Consider the following 24566-nt stretch of genomic DNA (forward strand, 5'->3'; position numbering starts at 1 on the left):
AGAAAAGACAACAATGAAAAACTGGCTCCAAGGCCCTTAAACTCTAATTCTAAACTCCAAGGCCCTTAAGAACTTTGGTTCTTTAGGTTTGAGCGCTCAGAAGTAAAGGTTGGCCAGTGGTGGTTCCCATCCAATTCTAAAGAAGACTATCTCTGCCAAGTCCCTTCTCTCTATATTCCACTCACTCATAGGCTGGCAGATTCTTAATTAGGACAAGAAACAAAAGAGAGGTAGGCTAAAGGCAAAGAAGACAATATGGGTAGGGAAAATGAAACTCAGTGAGTTTGATCAAAGGCGGTTTTTCAGTGGATTTATTATTATTGTTGTCCCCAGATATTGTGAGCCCATTTAAATTTTTTAATTCAAACATTTCCTTCCTGGCTGGGCATGGTGGTGCTCAACTGTAACCCCAGCTACTTGGAAAGCTATGGCAGAGGATTCAAAATTCAAGGCAAGCCTCACCAACTTAGACCTTGTCTCCAAATTAAAAATAAAAAGTACTAGGGATGTAGCTCAGTGATAAAGAATCCCTAGAAAAGGCAGCTAAAATCATTATTCTTGGAGGTAAGGTAGTAATTATATTGATCAAACAGTTACTGTGTTTGCATAAAACAAATCATTTGGAAATGCCTTAATGCCATACTTGACAGTGAGGCCTGGAGAAGACAAGAACCACCTATCCTCAGTCTTTGTTCTCTGCCTTTAGCCCTGACAGCTGCAGCGGGAAGAGGCAAACTGGAGGTATGCCGTCTGCTCTTGGAGCAAGGCGCAGCAGTGGCCCAGCCAAACCGCCGAGGGGCAGTGCCCCTGTTCAGCACTGTTCGCCAGGGCCACTGGCAGGTAAGCAGGGAAGCTACTTGCAGCTTCTCAGGCCTTGGAGCCCTTATTCTTTGCATAAAAAGTGGAAAAAGCAGTCATTGTGATCTAGATTGACTAACTACTTTTGTCCTGGCCATGGAGTGATCTCCTTCTCACACTTCACAGTAGTAACCAGTATATTGGAAAGTTCAGTTCTCAGCAGATCTCTGCTAAACCACTTACTCACAGGGTTTCAGACTTGGTAAAAGAAAGTGGTGGTATATGCAAATTCGAGTTATGTGATCTTCCCCACTGTTTGGATTCTAAATAAATGCTAATTTATATATTTAGGATGGAAAAGAAAGCTTTGTAATAATAATCTTTGGATATATTTGAGTAGGAAAAAAAGATTCTAAAAGCCAAACAGTGTAAAGAGCTATCAGAGGCACTTCAGTAGTCAGTTCAGAGTAAATATTCACTGCTACAAGCAGGCTCGAAGCCCCGAGAGATTAATAAAATGCACTGACATAGGTAGTGATTTGTGTTGGAACTTCCATTTTGGGATTGTTCAGACTGCATTACATCTTGGCATATATATATATATATATATATTTTTTTTTAACTTAATGGCTCAATTGGATATTCAGAGATGAAACTACCTCATTCAGTTCTCCTTAAGAGAGTTAGAGATTAAATCACATTAGGACTGAATAGGTACTTATAAGGGGTTCTATTAGTAGAAAACTAATAGAATTTATAGAGGTGACTTACCTGTACAGCCATATAAGATCACACACTTTAGGGAACAGTATGCATGCGTCTTCTCAATAGTTCTTTTTGGACCAATTGTTCCCTGTTTCTCTGCATTTACAGATTGTTGATCTTCTACTTACCCATGGAGCTGATGTCAACATGGCAGACAAGCAAGGTCGTACTCCCCTGATGATGGCTGCTTCTGAAGGCCATCTGGGAACTGTGGACTTTCTTCTTGCACAAGGTCAGTAATACATGCCAGAGTTGAATGGTCAGTGCCCATAATAACTTAATGGACTCCTGATTTTCAGCAGTAGATTTCAGGAGGTGTTAAGAGTATTATTGGGGCTAGGGATAATAGCTCAGTTGGTAGAGTGCTTGCCTTGCAAGTGCGGTGCCTTGGGTTCAATCCCCAGCACCACACACACACAAAAAAGAAGAAGAATGAATGAATGAATGAATATTATTAGGCTGGGGTTGTGGCTCAGTGGTAGAGCACTTGCCTAGCACTGTGAGGCACTGGGTTCCATCCTCAGCACCACACAAAAATAAATAAACAAAGGCATTGGGTCCATCTACAACTAAAAAAGAATTTTAAAAAGAATGAATGTTATTAATCCAATTGGTTAGAAAATGAAAAAAGCCATCTCCTGACCTCTTATATACAATGGAATCCCTCTAACCCTGATATTCATTGTTTCTTGTGACCTGAGGGATTTTTAAATTAACACATTCTGAACTCATTCAAATCAATTATCTCCAAACTTTGATTTGGTTTAATGTATTCTCAATAAACGTTCCTCTTCCAGGGGTTGTATTTTGACTTTATCTGTTCTGCACAACTAACATTTTTCTTGAATCCAAAAGAGCTAATAGTAGGACCCTGATTGGGGAACCAGGATATTATAGGAGGTGGTCATTTATGAGCTCCACCCTCATAAAGCATTTCAGGCTCCTGTGCAAAACAATGGTAGGTGATGATAGACCTCCACAGTAGAAAAAGGCTGGAGTCATTGGTGGTACTGCAGTGCCATCTTGTGGGGCCTTATGAGCATTTACACAAAGCAGGTGATAGAGCTAAAGCTATGATTTCACCTCCACTGTTTAGTAAACTGGACTTAAACGTCTTTAATTATATCCACAAATCACCACATAGTTTTCTTCAAGGAAAACAACTCCCAAAGAATTGTTCCCAAGCTTTAGCAGCTGAGGTTAGTTGAATTAAGATAAAGACTGGTTTGCTTCTAAGATTTTAAACTACAGCACAATCAGAGACTTATTGAATCTTCAGCTATATCCTTCAAGGAAGATCTTTTTATCACAGCCTCAGACTCAAAGCTGTGTCAGAATCAGAGAGTTAATCTTCCAGTGTACACAGTGGCTCTCGCCTCCTCAATATAAGCTACCAAACAAGTCTGGCTTAATGATATCTTCTTCTATTGGGGAAAGGGGAGGCTGTGGGAACAGAGGGAGGGAATATGCCTAGATTCTCAAGATAAGAATGTGGCAGGAATAAATGTTCCAGAGCAAACTGTGTGCCCTGGAAAAGCAGAACCTCTTCAGCCACTGATAACCTCTGGATAGCATCAGTGCCTGCCACTGGCCAGTAAAAGTTCATTAGGCATGGATCTAAAGATTTGCTCTCCCTTTTCTTTCTCACTGAAGACATTCTGGTCTTTAGACTGATTCTCTTTTTTTTTTTTTCCTTACACTTAATGAGAAGCTTTCACTAAGCCAACAATTTTGCATTTATTTAGACTTCATTATTTGTAGAATACTATGTTAGGAGCTATGAATGATTTTTTTAATTAATAAACTTAATTTGTATCCTCAAAAGGTCTGTAATCTGGCAAAGAAGAGATAAAACAGAACTAGAAGGCAAAGAATCCTAAATGTTTTAATACAGGTAACTGAGTTAAAATAGGAAATATTTGAAATTTGAGTGGAGAAAAAATATTCTCTATTTACGGAGGGGGAGTAATGTGGAAGAAAGGCCAAGCAAGAAGTAATAGTGCAGACTAGTCTGGGAAAATACACAAGTTGTCTAGTGAAGTACATGAGGACTGCTGGGAAACAAAACTGGAAAGTTATATGGAAATAAATGGTAAAGGATAAGTTTAAAAGAATTTGGACTTAATTCTGAAGGAAATAGAGAGTCTTTAAAGATTTTTTAAAAGGTTGGGGTTGGGGTGTAGCTCCGTGGTAGAGCTCTTGCTCTAGATACAAGATCCTCCAGCACCAAAAAAGAAAAACCTTAAAGATATTGATGCCAGTACTATTCTTTCTTTAAAAAAAAATTACTCTGGCAGTAGTGTGAATAGTAAAATTTGATGTAGGAATTATACTGCTATTGTAATAGAATAGATGAAACATATGGAGGGCCTAATACAGGGACAGTCACTATCGAAATAGAACAAAAGGAACTAGTGCAATAAATATTTTGTATATAAAGACTTATTATCCAGGCCCAGTGTGCACACCTATAATCCCAGCTACACAGGAGACTGACGCAGGAGGATCCCAAGTTTCAAGGCCAGCCTGGGCACCTTAGTGAAAACCTGTCTCAAAATAAAAAGGTATAGGAATATAATTCAGTGGCAGAGTGCTACCTAGCATGCATGAGGCCCTAAGCTTGATTGCTGAAAAAATTAAAAATCCTAATTAAACACAAGAAATAAGAAAGAAAGAAGGGTTGAAAATAACTCCAAAGTTGTAAAATCAGTGTTAGAACTTTAGGTGGATGACAACTGTGATTTCATTAACTACTTTAGAAACAAGAGAGAAGGAGAAGATTACAAATTGAATTTTGGAAGTATCAAACACTTTACAGATTTGTCATGTATATATCCTTTTAATGTCTTAAATTCCAATTTTCCTTATTTTTATAAAATCAGTTTATCTATAATATTCATCCAAAATCTTCTTATCCTTCTGCTTTTTCCACCACTGGAGATGCTGTCCAGAGAACTTACAGATGTTATAGCTGAGAAAACTTAATGGAGTTTCAAGCTCATTCCATGTTCACTCTAGAGTCAGTGCTTTAATTGCAGACTATACCATTATGAAAAGATAAACCCATGCATAAAGGGTTTTCATCCCATTTGGAGGTTTAGTGCCTTCCAGTTTTTCATCATACTATGGGAAACCACAAGTTGGCTGACATCTAGGGATATAAAGGGTAGAGGCCAGATAACTGCTGAGTAGACCCTGAGCCTGACTGGCAGATCCAAAACTTGAACTGAAATCTGAATCCTGTCCAACTAAGGAGGCATCCTGAAGAAGTGTCCCATGTGCAGTAAGTTAAGTTGATCTGTAATTTAATTAGTAAGTAGGACCTGCCATCTCTATGTAGAGATTGTCTTAGGTGCTCTTCAAAACTGTCAAGGAAATGATGGGTTCCCTGCCATCAAAGAGTTGCAGCCTAGGCCTAAGAACAAAATGTATATTGAACTGCAGACTAATTTTACATAACAGTGTGTAAAGGATGTTTGATCCTTACAGATGAAACTAGAAATGTTTGACAGGATACAGATGAAGAATATAAAAGGGATTAAGATGGTAGGTATGGGGTTATTGAAGATGGCTAACTGTTTAAACTCTGAGTGATTTCTTAATTATTTTTTAAAGTGACATGATGTATTGCTATATGTAATCATTGTAGAATGGCTAAATCAAACTACTTAACATTACTTTTACTTCACAGTACTCATTTTTGTGGTGGAAATGCTTAAAATCTTCTGTCATCAATTTTCAACTGTACAAAATATTGTTTTTAATTACAGTAACCATCATGTACAGTAACTGTCTTGAATTTATTCTTCCTGTATAACTGAAAGTTTGTGCCCTTGTCTAATATCTATCTGATTGCTCCATCCCCCAGCCTCTGGGAAATATCATTTTACTCTGTGATTCTATGAACTGGGCTTTTTTAGATTAAATCCAGAATTTCTTTTGTGACCTGGGTTTAGTATCCTCCCATGAGTACATGGCCTCTACTTTTGTAGGGGGAATAAAGTGATAAACATGTATTGGGCTCCTATTTTATGAGAATCTCTCAAGAAGTTTACACTGTTAAAAATGGAAGACTTCCACTAATTTCAGAAAACATTCATTGAGAATTTTTATATGCAAATGGGACATATAAAAACAGATAAAAGAATATATTAAGCAGATTCAAAATATAAATTAATGACTGATTGTGAGAAGCTTCTTGGAGTCAGTGGGGTTTGGAACAGTTTCTAGTAAATGGGTAGAAGTAACACAAGTTATGGAGAAAGTGAAGTATTTAACCCATAGGAGCAACCTAACCAAAGGTGAGGTTTCAGGAGCATCTATGGGAGGAGATTCTAGAGGCAATGAGCACATCCATTTGACCAAAGTAGAAGATTCCCACAGGAGAATAATGAAACTTACTGATAGAGACTAAGCTTGGGGATAGACTGTAGAACACTTAAAATACCTAGTAAAACTACTGGGCTCTATTATATTGGCAGCTTATCAGATCAATTTTTTTGAGAGAGAATTTTTTAATATTTATTTTTTAGTTTTCAGTGGACACAACATCTTTATTTTATTTTTTTAATGTGGTGCTGAGGATCGAACCCAGGGCCCCGTGCATGAGCGCACTACTGCTTGAGCCACATTCCCAGCCCCAAGATCAATTTTCAATAGTTTTATTGAGATGTAACTGATATATTAGTGTCAATATTAAAATATTAAAACTCCAAAAACAAAAGGTGTTCTTTGGCAGTGTTTATATCTTAAGTACTAGTTTTCCATCTACTAAGAATTTTCATGTTTCCTCAGTCCTATATTATCACTTGCTCCTATAGGTGCCTCTATTGCTTTAATGGACAAAGAAGGATTGACAGCCCTCAGCTGGGCTTGTTTGAAGGGTCATCTCTCAGTAGTACGTTCTCTGGTGGATAATGGAGCTGCCACAGACCATGCCGACAAGAATGGCCGCACCCCACTGGACTTGGCAGCTTTCTATGGTGATGCTGAGGTGGTGAGTATCTTCACACTAGCCTCAAGACAGTAGGAATAGGGAAGATTCTCCATCGTGATACTGTCTGAGATTAAAGGTGAAGTAACAATTTAGTGGTCCATGTTGAACCCTTGCTCCTCTGTTAACTATTTTGTTTGATCCATCTTCTAGGTCCAGTTCCTGGTGGATCATGGAGCCATGATTGAGCATGTTGACTACAGTGGGATGCGCCCTCTGGATAGGGCAGTGGGGTGCCGGAACACTTCTGTTGTTGTCACTCTCCTGAAGAAAGGAGCTAAAATAGGTAGGAGAAAGAAAGATGGCATTGGCCATCTGTGCCCAGGGGCCAGACTGGTCCAGTGGCCTGGCTGCCCTGGGTATTGGTGTAAATATAGCTTCCCTTCTGCCCTGGCCCAGTTATTGCCCAAATGAACAGAAAAGTTCCTGGCCCAGAGAAGTATCATCTGAGCCATGATCTGTAGTTCCCTGTGTCCAGAGTTTCATGGTTCTCTGCCATGCCCCTAGAAGCCTTAGCCAAAAGAAAGCCCTGACCTTAAGCTTAAGCACAGCTTAGTGCTCCCTCTGTACTAGCCCACCCTGTGAGCATCCTGGATCCCTGCAGCGCCATGAGCCTTTGCTTTCCCTTGCTCTGTATGTGCTTCAGACTCTCAAGCCCCTGCTGCTGCTGTCCCAGCTGCTCCCCTCCCCACAGAACTGTAGACAAGGGTTGGCTGATATGCTGGCTTTTTTGCTGCCTGCCTCTCACTGCTGCTTTTTCCTTCTTTTTTTTTTTTCACCTTCATCCATTTTTTTTTCCTCTCCTACAACTTTTTGTTTTCTCCTTTCTTTGAAGGTTGTCAGACGTTACCGAGTCGCCCACGAGGTATATTTCACCGCTGTCAGCATCAGGCGTGGTCTGATGGCTTGGTCAGCTTTGCCTTCTCCTCTTTGATTTTAGCCTGCATGAGTTCCCTACACCTCTAATCTTTTAATTTACTTCACCTTAAAAGAAGATTTTTTAAAAATGACTGTTGTAGAGAATAACTTGAACTTTTGATAACTAACCCTGTAAAGTTTAGTTCGTAAATAATTCAGGCATCTGTAAACTAATAATTTAACCTTTTCTTCTTTTTGTGGGTAAAGTAGTCCTCAGTAATGTTGGTTTGTTTCATGTTTGTTTGATATTCAAACTGTGCTCCTGGTTCAAACTGAATTTCTGGGAGTCCTTTCTGCTACTTATAAATTAAGGGAGCCTTTAGAGTCTTCAGTGGTTTCCCTTCTGTGAAGTACATATTTAAAAAGCAAGAGTCTAAACATCTGGGACTTTTGAGTCCTGGATCAAAAATAAATTAACCTTCTTGGATTCTCAAACCTTGTGGTAACTTTAATGTAAACCCTTTCTCCTAATTTCCTGATCTAAATAATTCTAAACTACACCATTGTATACTCATAAGAACATGCAGGCTTTGCTGCCCTTCTACGGTGCAAGCTTAGACAGTTCAGATATTCTTATTTTAAGGTGAATACAAATCCAATACAGCTTCTTGGCAGTGGGAGTCACTAAAATACTCCCAGGTCTAAAAGACGAGGTAATTATTGTGGAGCAAGTTGTTCTCTCAGCAGAAATTCCCCCGGGATGTTTTTTTCACCTAGCTTCCTACCACCCTTACATTGTATGAGTTTTTTACCCATCATGCATCCTGTACACTACAGGTCCAGCCACATGGGCGATGGCTACCTCCAAACCAGACATCATGATCATCCTGTTGAGCAAGCTGATGGAAGAGGGGGACATGTTTTATAAGGTGAGGACAGGAGGAACAGTTTCCTCAAAATAGCCACTGTTATCTACACATAGAATCTTCAGAATCTTGGCAATTCTCATCTTTTATTAGAAGCAGAGATAGAATGTCATTCCTTGGTGATGGGTTCCTAAGTTGAGGATCTGGGATTTTGCCTTCCCAACAAGAGAGCAGAGTAGCCCATACTTGCCTGCAGCTGATGAGCCCAAAGCCCTGGTTCAACCTGGTCCCTAACAAGCAGTAACAGATTCTGCATGGAAGTTGCTAAGTGAGAAACTCATGAGACAGGTAAAAGAAAAATTACATAATATAGCTATTTCCAATCTACTGTTCTTAGCTTTCATGTTTAATATATACATAGATTTAAGAGTCTGTAATAGAATAGCCCATCAGCATCCTTGAATAAAATAAGAAAACCAAGACAAATAGCAGTTAGAAGATTTGTTCATTGTCACTGAATGACAACCAAAAATATGAAGTTTCTCTGTACTCACAATTTGAGTTGAAGTCTGTCCCCTAACATAAACATGGCCCATAGGAAGTTCCCTTAGAACATTCCATGCCAAAGTCATCTTGTGGTGTTTAAATTAGCTGGATCATCTTCTCATAAAGTTGAGTACAAACCAATCCCAGTTTTTAGCAGTAGGAATCCCTGAGGCATCCCCAGGCCTAAAAGATGAGGAAACAATTGTAATCACATCATTCTTCCATCGTGTTAAAAGTGTTGAGTTCCTGAGAGTAGAATTCTATTTCCTGAGTACCTTTTGAGTGAGATTCATGATAATAGAGGTCTTTCAGGAAGCTTAATCCCTGATGCAACCTTGATTTCACACAACTTCACAGAAGGTTCTCATTACTGTAGGTGTCTTAGTTATGATCTCAGAAGGGCTTCACTGTTGAGAATATAAGCCCTGGTCATAGCATAATTTCTGGTTTTCCAAGGGCATGGAGACCTAACTTCTAATGAAAATAGGCAGAGATATTATTGTTCTTACACTGAATTCTACCTTGGAAGACTTCATATCTCTCCTAGCAAAAGGTGCTAAAGGGAAAATAAAAGATCAGGATCCCTGGGGAGTTGCAGCTGTACAGAGTAGAGAAAGGTGGGGGCCTCCTGCATCTCTTCCTGGGATCAGCTTACAAGTTTTCAGAAACAAAATGTAAGAAAAGTTCAAGTCCCCTGTGGCCAGATCCCTAGGTCAGTCATAATCTTTCCTACAAAGTCATATGGAATCACAGATTCTAAGCTTCACTTCCATCCTACCACATTCCCCGTGCCTTTTCCACCACTGATTGACATTAATTTCTGCCCTAAGATTAGAGGAAACTAATCACATTCTATGTGAACTAATCACATTCTATGTGAACTAATCACATTCTATGTGAGGAAGAGAATATGCTCTTCTGGAGGGAAGCAAGGTAGAACATCAGACAGGAAAGAGAGTCTCCAGACAAGCCAGAAACCACAGGAGAAGCAATTACCGTGGAGTGTTTGTGACTAGGAAGTTAGGTTTGTCCCAGGCAGAGCAGTTCAAGAAAAATGAGTTTTGACATGAGCCAGGTCAGCCCTTTGGAATCCTGTTGGTAAGCTGGGGTCCAGGGCCTTTCATTTGCCAAGACTTGGTTTCCATGTCTTGTAACTTGGGGCTCCACTACTTTTCCTTTCCTGTCAAGTGAGTCTCCTGTAGAAGAGTTGAGATCCTTCTGTTCTCACCATCAGGGTGTATGGGAGTGTCAACTTCTGGGAGCAGGAAGGATACAGAGATCAAATTTCCTCAGCTGCTCAGCAGACCAACAATGTGCTTTTCTACCCCTATTAGAAAGGTAAAGTAAAGGAGGCTGCCCAGCGCTACCAGTATGCTCTGAAGAAATTCCCTAGAGAAGGGTTTGGTGAGGACCTGAAAACCTTCCGGGAGCTAAAGGTGTCTCTCCTCCTCAACCTCTCTCGATGTCGCAGGAAAATGAATGTAAGTCCCTCTCATCCCCAACTCCTTTTTGTAGTCCAAGAAGTTGAAAGGTCATGCCACTCACTAGCTTGTACTAGGTCCCTGCAGTCCTATCTGCCACCAAGCTTGGTTGTCCTTCACAGAACACTGACATTTGCAATTTGAAAGAAACAAAGCCAACAATCTGTATCCAGAAGTGGAGAAAGTGCTGTGGGCACTTTGTAGCATTCTGAATTTTCATATTTCCCACTAAAAGTGATTGGAATATCATCATCCTCTTCCCTATCCGCCTAATCTATTTTCTGGTCTTTGGGAAAATGTGAGGGCAATAGTCATTAGAATTCCAGCTGCAGTTCAGTACAAATTGTAGTCATTCCCTTCCTTTCTAGTGTATTTCCCAGTCATCTAAGGAAAGGCTGGGAAGACAACTCAGGACCATAGACTTAAAGGTTTAATTTCTAAGGCTGTTCTTGAACTTTTTGCTTCTTTTCTCATCTTTTTATTCCAGCATACTGTGTCCCTTCTTGCTCTGAAGGGAATCTCTGAACTCTTCTGGCCCTTTCTCACCCTAATCGTCCTTGATCCTTCTTGCCTGCCTTACAGATACAGTCTCAAACACCCTCAGTCACTGCTTCCATGAATACAGACATTCCTGAGGCGAGATAACTCTCTGAGATACTCGGAATCACTAAGATCACGTCAGGAATTGCTGACATTCGCCAGCCTAAGGTCTCACTATTCCTCAGGAGATAGAAATAATCCAAGCCAAACAGGAATGTAACCAGAAGCAAGATTTCAGCCTTAGTGGCAAGGAATCTGCTATCAATTTCAGAAAGATTTATTTATGTATATGACCTTTATGTCATCCATCCGAGTCCTAAAACCTGACAATGAAAAGAGCCCTGAGAACAGACATGGCTGTCACAGAGGACACAGTTATGACCTTCAAGGCAGAGTTGTCCCAGGGTGCTGAGAGAAGCAGGAACATGGATTAGATTCCTGCTGAGGGAAGATAGTGTCGGAGAGTCATCTTTGGGTGAAGGCAGCAAGGTTCCTCTGCTTGAGGTTTCTCCTGGGAAATGGAAGCAGCAGCCCCATGGGTTTTCTATGTCCTCAGCTAGAGAGAATGAGGCAAGGCTCAGAATTTGCTGCCAACCTTTCTTTCTTTCCCTAGCAAATAATCAAATTCTTAAAAGTACTCTCATATTCCCAGAAGTGATGATTACCCCAAAAGAAAAAATAAAAGAGAGGTAAAAAACAAAGTAGGGATAGAACATGGCCCATATATGTTCATATACTTTCTCTAGCTCCATACTTGTTCAGAAAGTTAATAATTACCTCCCATGGGCCAACACTGGTGCTAAGCACCAGAAGTCTATCTTCTTCAGTAGAAAATTTCTCATTAATTTTTCAGAACATTTTTTACCTATGCCCCAGGGCCTTTGTACTGCCTAAAGCCTTGTTTTCTCCCTTAAGAATCATGAATGTAACCAGAGGCTACTGAGCTATACTATGGCTTTGACATTAAAGAAGAAAAGCCTTTCCCCTTTAGCTTAGTATTTAAGGAGATCTTAAAAACCATGGACTCTTATAAACAATGCTTCTGCCTGTTAGCATTGTCCCACCTGGTCCCCCCTGTTCCCAGGTGTTCTCACAGAAAAGGCAGATTTCCGCCAGGGAACCTCCAGTGTAGCCCAGACCCCAGTTACAACCAGCATCCTCTCTTGTTTTATTTTTTTTATTTTAAATGTTTCCTGAGCAAGAAACCAGATAAGAGGAAGAACAATTTAGAGAAGCCTCTGTGAAATAGAAAGTACAATTTATTAGACACCTACTATGTGCTAGGAACTACACATGGCACTTGGATGCTTTATCATGCTCGATCCAACCTGTGAAGTTAAGTATGGGTGAGAAAATACACAGTACTCTCTGAGGAGTTATGATGCAGACCAGAGAACTGAGCCCAGGTTTGTCTAACATCCCTATACCATTTCCGTAGTCCGGACAGTTTGCCTTTACTCAGACCCCTTCCTCCTGGATTCCATAGGATACATTTTCACTCATGTGTTAGGAAACCAAGGACTAGTGGGCACAGCAGGATGGTGTGGGTAAGATGAGGGGCCACCTGAGGTGGTTATGTCTTGCTGTTTGCCTCATAAGTATGTGTAACGAATTTAAGTTTCCAACTTCAGGAGCTTCACTGTGAAGGGTTGACATTTGGCTTCTGGGCTAAAAAGAATTTTGCTAGAAAGCAGAAAAGGGCCAGATTAAAAGTATTGTAATACTCTGGGCCATAAAGTCCAGTGAACATTTGCAGGCACAAGGAAATTTTAGTCTGTGGACCAGTAGCTAGAACCATGGCAGGCATGTCCAGAATCCCAGGTATTCCATCCAGAAATGTCAAAAAAATGTACATATAATTTGTTTTATTCCCAAGTTGTCTATTTTTTATATCTCTTCAATGACTCACTTGCACACCTATTGTAATGACAGGATTTTGGAATGGCGGAGGAATTTGCTACTAAGGCCCTGGAGCTGAAACCGAAATCTTATGAAGCTTACTATGCAAGAGCAAGGGCAAAACGCAGCAGCAGGTGAGGAAAGAGAGAGAGAGAAAGGGTGAAAAGCAAGAGGTCTCTTTTCTGAAAAGCTGGCCAAGGCAATGTAGGCCACCCTGGGGCATATGTACCCAAATATGTCTGTCCTTGAGGACTCTTAGGCCAGGCTTGGGGATGGCTCTGGTAGCAGCACTCAGCTCAAGATCAGCAAATCTTCTGGGATATGGAGACCAAAATCTTATTCTGGGAGAAAAGTAAAATGGTGAATGGCACTTTCCTCCAAGAAGCCTCTGCCATGTGTCACTTTTCAAACACAAATCAGAGAGCATAAAGAGACACTAATGATTTAAAGAGGAAATCACTTAATCAAAACATTCCACTGACCCTTTTAAAGGAAAAGCAGAGTGGATCACTAACTGACCATCACAGGCTCCTCTCTTCATAGACATTTCCGAAACCCCTGGTTTATTTGTCTTCCCTCTGAGGCTCTCCTCAAATCTGGTGGGCATCAACCTTTCTCCTCACCTAAAGCACCACCACTAACACATACACACACATACAGAGGGTCAGGAGGGCCGAGAGAAATATTGTCCTCAGTTCCTCATGCCCATCTACTGGATGGTCACTAGGTACAAAAGCCTCCAGAAGGACCTAGAACCTGCCATCATTGTCCTTTGGATAACTTGTCACTGCCCTTGATGCCTCCTACCCAGCTCCCCACCATCTCTCAAACTCTGCATGGGAAAGAATTGCTTTGGATTCACTGCTATGAACAGGCGGATATGATATGGCCATGAAAATCAAACCCAAACTGAGTCAAGCAATGATGGTGGCAGTGATATTCATCTTAACTAGCTAGTGTAACAAAGTTTTCACAGAAACTTTACTATTAAGTTTTTTTTCTCTTTGGTTTATTCCTTTCCCACAAGGCTAATCACTGCTACTCACTGCTTTGCCAGGCAGTGTTAATAGAGGGGATGGGAATATCTCTTCAAAGTTCACTTTCTCATTGTAAATTGGAATCTGTTTGGGGTAAGCTCAGCTCCAACCTGATTTACCTATCAGCAAGCTTAATCCCTGCCAGCTTTGATGTAGCAGAATGAGACACAGCAGTGCTGTGGGATGAGGGGTAGAAAGGGCAGAGGACAGGGTTCTTGCTTAGAGCGGAACAGGCCTGAAATTTAAAGCCAAAATATTGAGAATATAAAAGAAAGTTTCTGCTTGATCAGCAAGGTATTTTAATATTAGAGTTACTGTTTTGTTCCTAAGTTACTTGACAGTGACACTGTAAATGACAACCCAACCCTCATACTTCTGGTGTGTATTTGGGCACCAAGAGAATCTTTCTGAAGGGCCTGGCTGGACTGACACCATGGATCTTTTCTCCACTAACCCCAGAGAGGCCAGAAGGGAGATTGAGGATGAAAGGTCTAGGGAATCATTCCAGATTCTTTTTGAATGACAGCCTACTTGTTTCCTTCCTTACAAATCAAACTAGCCAGACATGGTGGTGCAATGAGGAAATTGAAATAGTAGGATCACAAGTTCAAGGCCAGCCTGGGCAACTTAGTGAAACCTTGTCTCAAAATTAAATTTAACCAGGTGTGGTGGTGCACACCTATAATCCTAGCAGCTTGGGAAGCTGAGGCAGGAGGATTGCGAATTCAAAGCCAACTTCAGCAAAAGCAAGGTGCTAAGCAACTCAGTGAGACTCTGTCTCTAAATAAAATATAAAATAGGGCTGGAGATGTGGCTCAGTGGTCAAGTGTCCCTGAGTCCAATCCCTAGTACAATAAATAAATCAATAAAATTTTAAAAACAGTCTGGGGATAGAGCTCAGTGATAAGCGGGCCTGGGTTAACTTCCCAGTACCACAAAAAAAAAAAAAAAAATCGAACTAAACCAAATCACCCCAGACTTCTACAGATGCCACCAGAGTTTTCCAAAATAGTAACCATATTTTCAGCTCTTGGTGATTCCTGTTGATTCAGAATAACTCCCATCCTTATGTTTGCGTTTTGTCAAGCAGACAGTTTGCAGCAGCCTTAGAGGACCTGAACGAGGCCATCAAGCTGTGTCCAAACAACCGCGAGATCCAGAGACTTCTGATGAGAGTGGAAGAGGAGTGTAGACAGATGCAGCAGCAGCAGCAGCCGCCTCCGCAGCAACCTCAGCAGCAGCTACCAGAAGAAACAGAACCTGAACCACAGAATGAAGATGTATACTCTGTACAAGATATATTCGAGGAGGAGTACCTGGAACAGGATGTAGAAAATGTTTCCATCGGCCTCCAGACAGAGGCTCGGCCCAGCCAGGGGCTCCCGATAATCCAGAGCCCACCCTCCTCTCCAGCCCATCGGGATTCAGCCTACATCTCTAGCTCACCTCTTGGCTCTCACCAGGTTTTTGACTTCCGGTCCAATAGTTCTGTAGGTTCTCCCACTAGACAGGGATATCAGTCCACCTCACCTGCTCTTTCTCCAACTCACCAGAATTCTCATTACAGGCCTAGTCCACCACATACTTCCCCAGCTCATCAGGGTGGATCTTATCGGTTTAGCCCCCCTCCTGTGGGAGGGCAGGGCAAAGAATACCCAAGCCCTCCCCCTTCCCCACTCCGCCGAGGCCCTCAGTATAGGGCCAGCCCTCCAGCTGAAAGCATGAGTGTCTATAGATCCCAATCTGGTTCACCCGTGCGCTATCAGCAGGAAACAAATGTTAGTCAGCTTCCTGGCAGACCAAAATCTCCATTATCCAAGATGGCCCAGCGTCCTTACCAGATGCCTCAGCTTCCTGTGGCAGTTCCCCAGCAAGGGCTCAGGCTCCAGCCTGCCAAGGCCCAGATTGTGAGAAGTAACCAGCCCAGCTCAGCAGTTCATTCAAGCACTGTCATCCCCACAGGAGCCTATGGCCAAGTCACCCATTCAATGGCCAGTAAATACCAGTCTTCACAAGGAGACATAGGAGTCAGTCAGAGCCGACTGGTTTATCAAGGGTCAATTGGGGGGATTGTAGGAGATGGGAGGCCTGTGCAGCATGTCCAAGCCAGCCTGAGTGCAGGTGCCATCTGTCAGCATGGAGGGTTGACCAAAGAAGATCTTCCACAGCGACCTTCCTCAGCATATCGTGGTGGTATGAGATACAGCCAGACACCCCAGATTGGGCGTAGCCAATCAGCATCCTATTACCCAGTCTGTCACTCAAAACTAGATCTGGAGCGTTCCTCCAGCCAATTAGGTTCCCCTGATGTGTCACATTTAATCAGAAGACCTATCAGTGTCAACCCTAATGAAATCAAACCCCATCCACCAACTCCCAGGCCGCTGCTGCACTCCCAGAGCGTGGGCCTTCGCTTCTCTCCATCTAGCAATAGCATCTCATCCACCTCCAACCTAACTCCTACCTTCCGGCCTTCTTCCTCAATTCAGCAAATGGAAATCCCACTGAAACCGGCATATGATAGGTCATGTGATGAGCTGTCACCAGTGTCTCCCACTCAGGGAGGTTACCCCAGTGAGCCCACTCGATCCAGGACCACACCATTCATGGGGATCATAGATAAAACAGCCCGGACTCAACAGTACCCCCACCTTCACCAGCAGAATCGGACCTGGGCAGTGTCGTCAGTGGATACTGTTCTCAGTCCCACGTCTCCAGGCAGCCTGCCTCAGCCTGAGTCTTTCAGTCCACCATCATCCATCAGCAACATTGCCTTTTATAACAAAACCAACAATGCACAGAATGGCCATTTGCTGGAGGACGATTATTATAGCCCCCATGGGATGCTGGCTAATGGGTCCCGTGGAGACCTGTTGGAGAGAGTCAGTCAGGCCTCCTCTTATCCTGATGTGAAGGTGGCTCGGACCCTACCTGTGGCTCAGGCATACCAGGACAACCTGTACAGGCAGTTGTCCCGGGACTCTCGACAAGGGCAGACATCCCCTATCAAACCAAAGAGACCATTTGTGGAGTCTAATGTTTAAAAGACATTTGTTGGAGTGAGACCCATATGTTTTCACTGCACATTTTCAGGCTTGGTTTCCACATTTGAGGTAGTTCTCTGGCTTAATTTCTCATGTAGTTTCTGTGTGGTGTTCAGAGGTGGCAGCCCACATGCTGAAATTCTTTGCATGCAGCCGACTGGGAAGCTGGCCTCTGGTGAGCCAGAACTTTAGTTTCTCTGGTCTGTGCCCCAGCCACATGCTCTCTCCCTCTCTTCAGATGCCAACGAGGAGATTTTTGTGCCGTGTGCTTTAACCCAGGGAGATCAGACATACTGGTCAGCTTTTTCCAGGAGACAATCGCTTTCACTGATGTTCTTGTTGTATAAATGTCTTTTTTTCTTTTTTAAAAAGTAAGATGTTCTTGTTCGTATTCTTCTAGGAACTTTAGAAAGAGTGTGATGCCCCTTTGCCTTTGCATTCTTATCCAGTGTTATCCAAATAGCCAGCCCCAGTGCATTTGTGTGCCACGGTCTCTTCCCCCAGACTGTCAGCCAGCTCCGTGCAGTCATCAGATCTAGAATGTTCATTTGCATTATTACTGGTCTTCCTGTGGGGTAAAAGAATCAAGAAGGGAGAGAGAGAGAGAAGAAATAAGTCTGTTAAACTGGAAGAAAGGGACTGGGGATATACCTCAGAGGTGGAGACTTGCCTAGCATGCACAAGGCCCTGGGTGCAATCCCCAGCACTGCCAAAAAAAAAGTCGGGGTAGGGGGGGTGCGCAAAATAATTATTTAAAATGTCACTACGTTGGTTTTCTAAGAGGCATTTTAATCTACTGATCTGATTTTCCAGGGGTAGGGAAGGGAATAAACACAAAGAGAGGGCGAGAAAAGAAAGATTGTTCTGAATTCTTGGTGAAATGCTATAGAAAGTCTATCTTTAAAAAAAAGTCTACATTTTAGATCCTGAAACACTGAGCATTTGATTCTGCAAAAATGAGCTTCCTGAAGGTTGGCTGGTACGATAAGCCTTTTAGCTGTATCTTCACCTAGAGCCAGATTTTGTTCTGTTGGCCCTCTTTGTTCGAACCCAGATGGTGTTATGAGGAACTTGGTTCTTTGAGAAGCTAATCGGATTCTCTTGGGACTGTAAGATTGATTGCCAGGATTTCTACCCAGGGCCATTGCATTCCATGCCTGTTGTTATCTAATTCCATTTCTGTAGCTTCATTTTCTACTATTAGAGGAATTTTTTTTCTTTTTCTAGGAGTGTTTATGGGGGTGATATTTAAAAATCATACACAGCAAAAAATGTTTCAGGGTGAACACCGACCCCTTTTTGCCCTGTCTTCTAGCCCTGAGTTGGGGCACAACACAGATGGCAGGTTTCTGCTCTAGTCACTCTCTTCACATCTTCTAGGTCTTGTGGTTGTTTGCTCACCTGACCTTTGAGTGATGGAGGCCACCATGAAATGGACAGCAATACCACTGTGACCAAAGCCTTAGCACAGTCCTGGCACTGGCTGCACTCAATTAAGAAACTCCACCTGACAAACTAACCTGCTGAAATTCAACAAAAGAGCATTAGTTCTCTGCTATTAGGAATCATTCTGCTCCTGTTAGTAAAGGGCTACAGAAAGAGCAGTTTCCTGAATAAAATCCAACTGTGACCAGACCTGTTTGTAGTTAAGTATTCAGAAAGGATCATTAAGACATGGGGAGCATAAAGCTGAGATCAGAAACATCTCTACTGACTAAGATCCTACCAAATAGATGGACCCCTGAGCCCCAAGTCCCAAGCCTGAACAGGCCAGGATTCACCTCTGTGTGCCGGAAGCAAACAATGGGGCCAACTGAAGACCCAGACACTTTTTCACCTGGTGTGTAAGGACTGCCTGCTACTCAACTAGACCTGGGTGGGCAGCAGTGGCCTCTACCCATCGATCTCTCTCCATCCCACATCAGGAAGATGAAGTGTGGGCTAAGAATGTAGCTCAGTGGTAGAGTATTTGCCTAGCATGCGTGAGTCCCTGGGTTTGATTTCCAGCACCCCCAAAAAAAGGAAAGAAGATGATGAAGTGGTATCAGCCTGTAGCTAGGAACCTAGCAGCCTCAGGTGTCTTTTTGGCCAGGCCTCAGGCCTGTTGGTCTATTTGCATCTCATCCCATTTTAACCACCTCTTAGTGGGGAGCTGCTACATTTTGAAGAATTTCTTAGTCTATTAGAAAATTGTCCCTGCTTATTAAACAACACATACCACCTGCACTTGTCTGTCCAGGTGGGGAGGCAAGTCATGATTTTACAGATATGCCATTGATGCCACCTCTCCCCAGGGTCTCCTCTAGGTTTTCCAGTACAAACAAAGAGATTCGGGGTCTACACCCTATCAGGCAAGAAATCTAAAATGTCAATAGTCAACATGCAATTTCTATTTTAGCCATGCAAAAGGGTGTAGATATCACTTCTGGACTCCAGTTGTTTTTGATCAGAAAATGCCAACAGGAGTTAATTGGGGCAAGAGACAAGGTATTTCCTTGGAAGCAGACTGCCTGTGCCCTGTTTTGCTACTTCACTGCCATGGGATGATCTTAGTACTGTATTTTAGAGATACCCCTTCCACAGCAACAAACATTTGCCGAATTAATGTCTGGCTTCAGGTGGGAGGAAATGTTTCAAAGGAACCTGGTAAGTTCCATTCACCCAATTCACATCACTCCCTGAAATGGAGACAGAGGTGACAACTTCAGCTTATAGGTTTCTCACCAAATCATATGTTCCATTTGCCTAGAATCCTTGCACTAATGGGTTTCCATCACATCCTGTCTATAAATGGGTGCACTTTACTGTTTGAATTTGTAACTCTGATAAATACTGGATATTTAATTGTGAGTAGTGTCTTCATTAGAAATAAGCAGAATCGCTCTTGTCTTTTAGTGTATTTTTCAAGAAAAAAAAAACAAGGAAAAGAAAGAAATCAAGCAGTGGATCACAACATTTATAGCACAAGAAATAACTGTTGTATATAAGCATCAAAAAGATGTAAGAATTTTTAAATACAAAAAATATTTGCAGTGATTTTAAAGTGCTTTTCCAGCAATTTTCTTAGGGACTCCTGAGACATGGTTACTTTATTTACTGGATCAGTAAGGCACACAGTTAACAATTAAAAATTAATGTTTATTTACAAAGTAAAGGGAAAACCTGTGTAACATGAGAATTTGGCATGGACAAAATGGAGACCATTTTGTATCTGCTGTTGTATCTGTCTGGGTTGCAGATGTGCACTATTAAAGTCCCAAGTTAATAGAGCACAAACCCTTCTTGTTCCTCTCTGCACCCTCTTTTTAGATGTGTTTAGCTTAAACTTGATGGCTCAGGAAAACTCCACTAATTAGAATCGTGTATAGTCAATGTCCAGATATACAAGTTTGCCAATTTTGGTTAAGCCTGGATTATTAAACACTTTTACTAAATTATTATAAACAGAACAGCTTAGAGAAAGGTGTTCTCAGTCCTTATATTGTATAGTAGTTTATGAACCCCTCTAAATATTGGTATTTTTATATTCCAGAGATGTACCCAATAGAAAAATTAAAAATTAATTAGTGTCTAATTTAATATCCATAAGTATTTTTCCTTGAGATTTAGTCACATACAGTGGATATGTGGATGTCACTTGTGCTTCACCATGCTTTACCACTAGGTGTCGCTGTGGCTCTGCACCACATTTGTCTGGTAGCAAAAAAAGAAAAAATGGCAGCATCCCCTCCTGAGGAGCCGCTTCCAGGGCAGCAGGCAGGCCCATAGATTCAGAGGTTCAGGAAAAAGGGAACACAGACCTGGAAGGGGTCTTCATGCATTCATGCCAGTTATAGCAAGACAGACAACACTATCTGCTTTGGACCTTCAGCCAGGCAGAGGCTGGGAGAAGGCCGGAGAGAGCTCCCTTGCTCTGGTGGATGGATGGGTATGCAGAGGACCTTTTTCTTCCCCCTGAACATCCCTCCTCTCAGTTCCTCTCAGCCACCAACTTTTGTAACTCCAGAAGTGTTATAGTTGGGTGGTTTGATTCAAAGATAGTTATTTTTCTACTGCAGAAATGCCTTGGACAAAACCAGTTGCTCATTGAATCTTTGCCACAAAACAGAACATGCTCCCCCCAGGGGCAGGATGTGCCCACCCCTGTGCCCCTTCTCCCACTGAGGCTCCCAGTGCTCAGCAGCCTCGCCCACCCCACCTGTGTGTCCTCAGGCTGCCCACTTCTCAAGAAGCAGACCTGCAAAGGCAGCCTGCTGCAGCCTCCACGAAGAGGGCTGCCACCCTGCTGCATGCTTGCTGAGAGGTGAGGCTGCTTTTCTCTAGGAATTCCAGACCGACCATCTACCATGACTAACAACAATGAACAAAAGGGCTTAGGGGTAAGAGCTACCTACAAAGACGTGTCATGGAAACCTTCACCATGCAATGCCTTGAACTCAGCTCTGGCTGCTCCCAAGAAAAGGTGGCTGGCTGGGAGCCTGGACACAAGCACAATGGGGCTGGTGGAGCCACTGTGCGGAGCTACTTGAATTATCACTGGGTCTTCATCAACTCCTTTTATAATACAGACCACTCAAGGGCTGAAGTGTTGGTAACCTTCATTTCGGTGTCCAATGCCTCACAGCAGCTGAGCCACCCTGAGATGCTTGTGGCCACATGATTGCCACAGTCAGAGCTTTGAAAGTCAGTACCAAATGAATGCATAATTGGACACCAAAAATCAAGTGTTACTTTCATGTTTCCTCACCCCGTCATCTCATTTCCTCCTGCTGACTCTGTGATGCCTACACTAAGCTGACCAGTCAGGCTGTGGCTGGGTGCATATGGATGCAGGCCAGCATCACTCTCATTTTTTAAGATAGACCTACTCTGTGGACAGGAAGTGGCCTAGCTGCTAAAGCACCTACTGGCTGAATTTTTCTTTGCTAACCATTAACCAGGAAATTTGGCAAGGAGGACTCAACTCACTCCGTCAGTCCTCAGGACCAGAGTAAATTCTGCAAAATTCAGTACTTGAATGTACCTGCCTTACTGTGTACCAATTTACTGGGGTAAGAAAAGAGAGAGAGAGATGCCGGCTCCAGATCTCCACTCCATTCACAGATTATTTTGGAAATCCTGTAAGTCACACTTCCTGTTCTGGGTTTTTGTTGTTATTTACCTTTGGCTGATTCCTGCTGAGTGGGGCCAGTTCCTTGTCAGGCTCAGGGCAGGTGCCATTCTCAGGCATGGCCTCCTTTCCATCTAGCACAGCATCTGTGTCTCTGTTCTGTCTCCTCCAAATCCAAGATGATTTTAATTAGTACAGACATGTACAGTCTACAATTAAAGAGTGATTTGTACTAATATGATTTTGATTCTTCCTCTTTGCTGTCCTTTCAAGACACTTGCTGGAAAAAGCTTTAATGCACTTAGTTTTCCTTTAGGTTTTCTATAACTCAGATGTAAAGGACTTTCTCTGTACAGTATATTATCCAATGCATGTTTGTTCTCTATCCTGATATATTGAACACCACACAGTCGTAAACTCGTGCAGTGGGGATGCCCCACACCCAGACGAGGCCTCTAGCCCCGTAATTAAGGAAGACACTTTCCTTTGCTGTACTTGCTTGAGCAGTTTTATTGTCTGTACATGTGAGCTGTGTGAGATAGATGTGAAAAGTTCAAATGAATGCATTTTCCTGCCCCATGTATACAGAGCGTCATCTGTACAATGAGCTGTATGTATGAAAGCAAATGTACTTATTTATAAATGGTTAACACTTGGAAAAACTTGGTGTTGTGCTTTTCTCCTTCCATGATGCTCTCTCCAGGGAGTTGACTCCTAAGCTCACCTTTGCTGCCACTGCAGTGCTGAGGAGGCCACCCCCAAGGAAGAATTTGGCAGGTTAAGGCTAAGGCCAGATCCCTGGTGATTGCTTGTCTGTTGTGGGATGAGTCGCCCCTTCCTGCCTCTATTCACCTGTCTAGTTAGCACTCCTTGGAGTTGGACACTGACGGGCACTCAAGGGAGCTGTGGGCACTAAAAAACGGTACCTGGGCCTGCTCAGCAAAGGCTTACTTGCTTCATAGCAAGAGGGGTTCTCTTCAGCAGAGGCTGTGCCAAGGGAGCACTGCACCCTTACCCTCTTGCATTTTTCATGGTTGAAACTGCTCCCAGCCACCTTCCCAAAATGTAAGACTGCAGTGGGTTGCCAGCCCTGCTGTCAGGTTTAAAGATGGCAGGCCCAAGGATGGAGGGGCATCCTGCACCATAGAAGCAAAGGCTAACTTAGTCAAAGCTAGAGGTCCATGGCTTCCAGTGGTTTTGTTTTTCCTTCAGAAATCTGACAGGACTTCCAATCCTCACCACATAAAGAGCTAGGCCACTGCCTTGTGAATGGAGAAGTTGCAGGTTTCTTAAACCTGGCTTCATAGCTTTAAAATAATAATAATAATAAAAGTGGCCCTGTAGCCTTTCCTGCCTGACCACAACCTCTTTGTCTACTTCAGGGACGAGCAAAGAAAGAGACCACTTCTTCTAAACATCAGCTCATGCTAAACAAACATTCCTGCTGGGAAACTACATCTAGTTCCCAAACAACCAAAGCCTGGGGAAGCAGGAGAATTTCAGGATGTGCACGGCCATCCCAGCCTGGACACCAGAATCGAAGAGAAGAAATGACTCTGGGAAGAACCACCTGCTCAGCCTGAAAACTCAGTTATTTTTTAAAAATCCAAAATGGTTAAGTGATTGGCAAAAACCCAGCTTTTAAAGAATTAATGGGGCATTGAAAGAAAGGAAGAGAGTAATGATTAGTTTAAAAAATACTCAGCCACTCAGAGTAGAAGCAAACAGTGAACTCAGCAAAAGTCTTTGTAGATTTTCAGAAGTTCCTCGTTATTTTATTCCCTCATAGGTGCCTTTTAGTAACTCTGGAGGTAGGCACTCCACTGTGCACATCTGCACGTGGGAGTTGGACCATGCCCCTGGCTGCAGAAGGATGGATGAAACCAATATGGGGGCCAGAACAGGAACAGGGTGTTGTCTTCTTTCAACCCTAAAATCCAGGTTGGAGGATCCAAGTGTGGTGGCACACATCTGTAATCCCAGCAACTCAGGAGGCTGAAGCAGGAGGATTCCAAGTTATAATATAGCCTCAGCAACTTAGGTATGACCCTGTCTCAAAATAAAAAAAAAAAAAATAGGAAGAACTGAGGGTGTAGCTCAGTAGTAGAGTGCCCCTGGGTCCAGTCCCCAGTACCAGAGGTGTGGGAAAAAAAAAAGAGAGAGAAAGGCTGGAGGACCTCAGTGACTGAGTCATTCCATTCCCAGGAATAAGGCAGGCCACTGAGAATAAGGCTGTCATGTCTAGAGGGCCTGGGAATCAGAGGGAAGTTCCTCTTCCCTCTTTCTCTCCCTCACAGAAAAGAACTTGCTCACAGGCCTTCCTCATAAGCCATTCTCTTGAGATGCCCTTCATGCCCAGGCACAGTGGCCTGGACTTTACACATGTTCTCTAACGTATTCCTCACATGAACCTCTGGCAGATGGCCCTACTTTATGCAAAACACAAGAGCCAAAGCAGATCCTGAGAGTAAGTTACCCAGGGACCACCATGACAAAGATGGGACTCTAAATCAGAGCTGTCCCACTTCATAAGGAGTAATCTCAGAAAAGCAAGCAATCTTCATGACACCAAAAGGAGCATAGGCACTGGGTCAAGAAGGAGATCTTGCCAAATGCTGCTATATGCTCC

At 42.8% G+C, this 24566-nt stretch overlaps 1 protein-coding gene across 1 annotated transcript in view; it reads left to right on the top strand.

The window, feature by feature from the left end:
- Positions 1-22570, top strand: part of TANC2 (tetratricopeptide repeat, ankyrin repeat and coiled-coil containing 2) — a 477945-nt gene extending 455375 nt beyond the window's left edge. The window contains exons 22-30 of the mRNA XM_081272685.1: positions 707-840; positions 1672-1795; positions 6384-6559; positions 6710-6842; positions 7392-7421; positions 8252-8343; positions 10161-10307; positions 12780-12880; positions 14871-22570. Of these exons, the coding sequence (XP_081128811.1) occupies positions 707-840; positions 1672-1795; positions 6384-6559; positions 6710-6842; positions 7392-7421; positions 8252-8343; positions 10161-10307; positions 12780-12880; positions 14871-16827 (2894 nt within the window). The 3' untranslated portion in view covers positions 16828-22570. The remainder of the gene's footprint in view (positions 1-706; positions 841-1671; positions 1796-6383; positions 6560-6709; positions 6843-7391; positions 7422-8251; positions 8344-10160; positions 10308-12779; positions 12881-14870) is intronic.
- The last annotated feature ends 1996 nt before the right edge of the window (positions 22571-24566 follow it).

This window comes from Spermophilus citellus (assembly GCF_964194105.1).
Source record: "Spermophilus citellus genome assembly, chromosome: 17".
Lineage (NCBI taxonomy): Eukaryota > Metazoa > Chordata > Mammalia > Rodentia > Sciuridae > Spermophilus > Spermophilus citellus.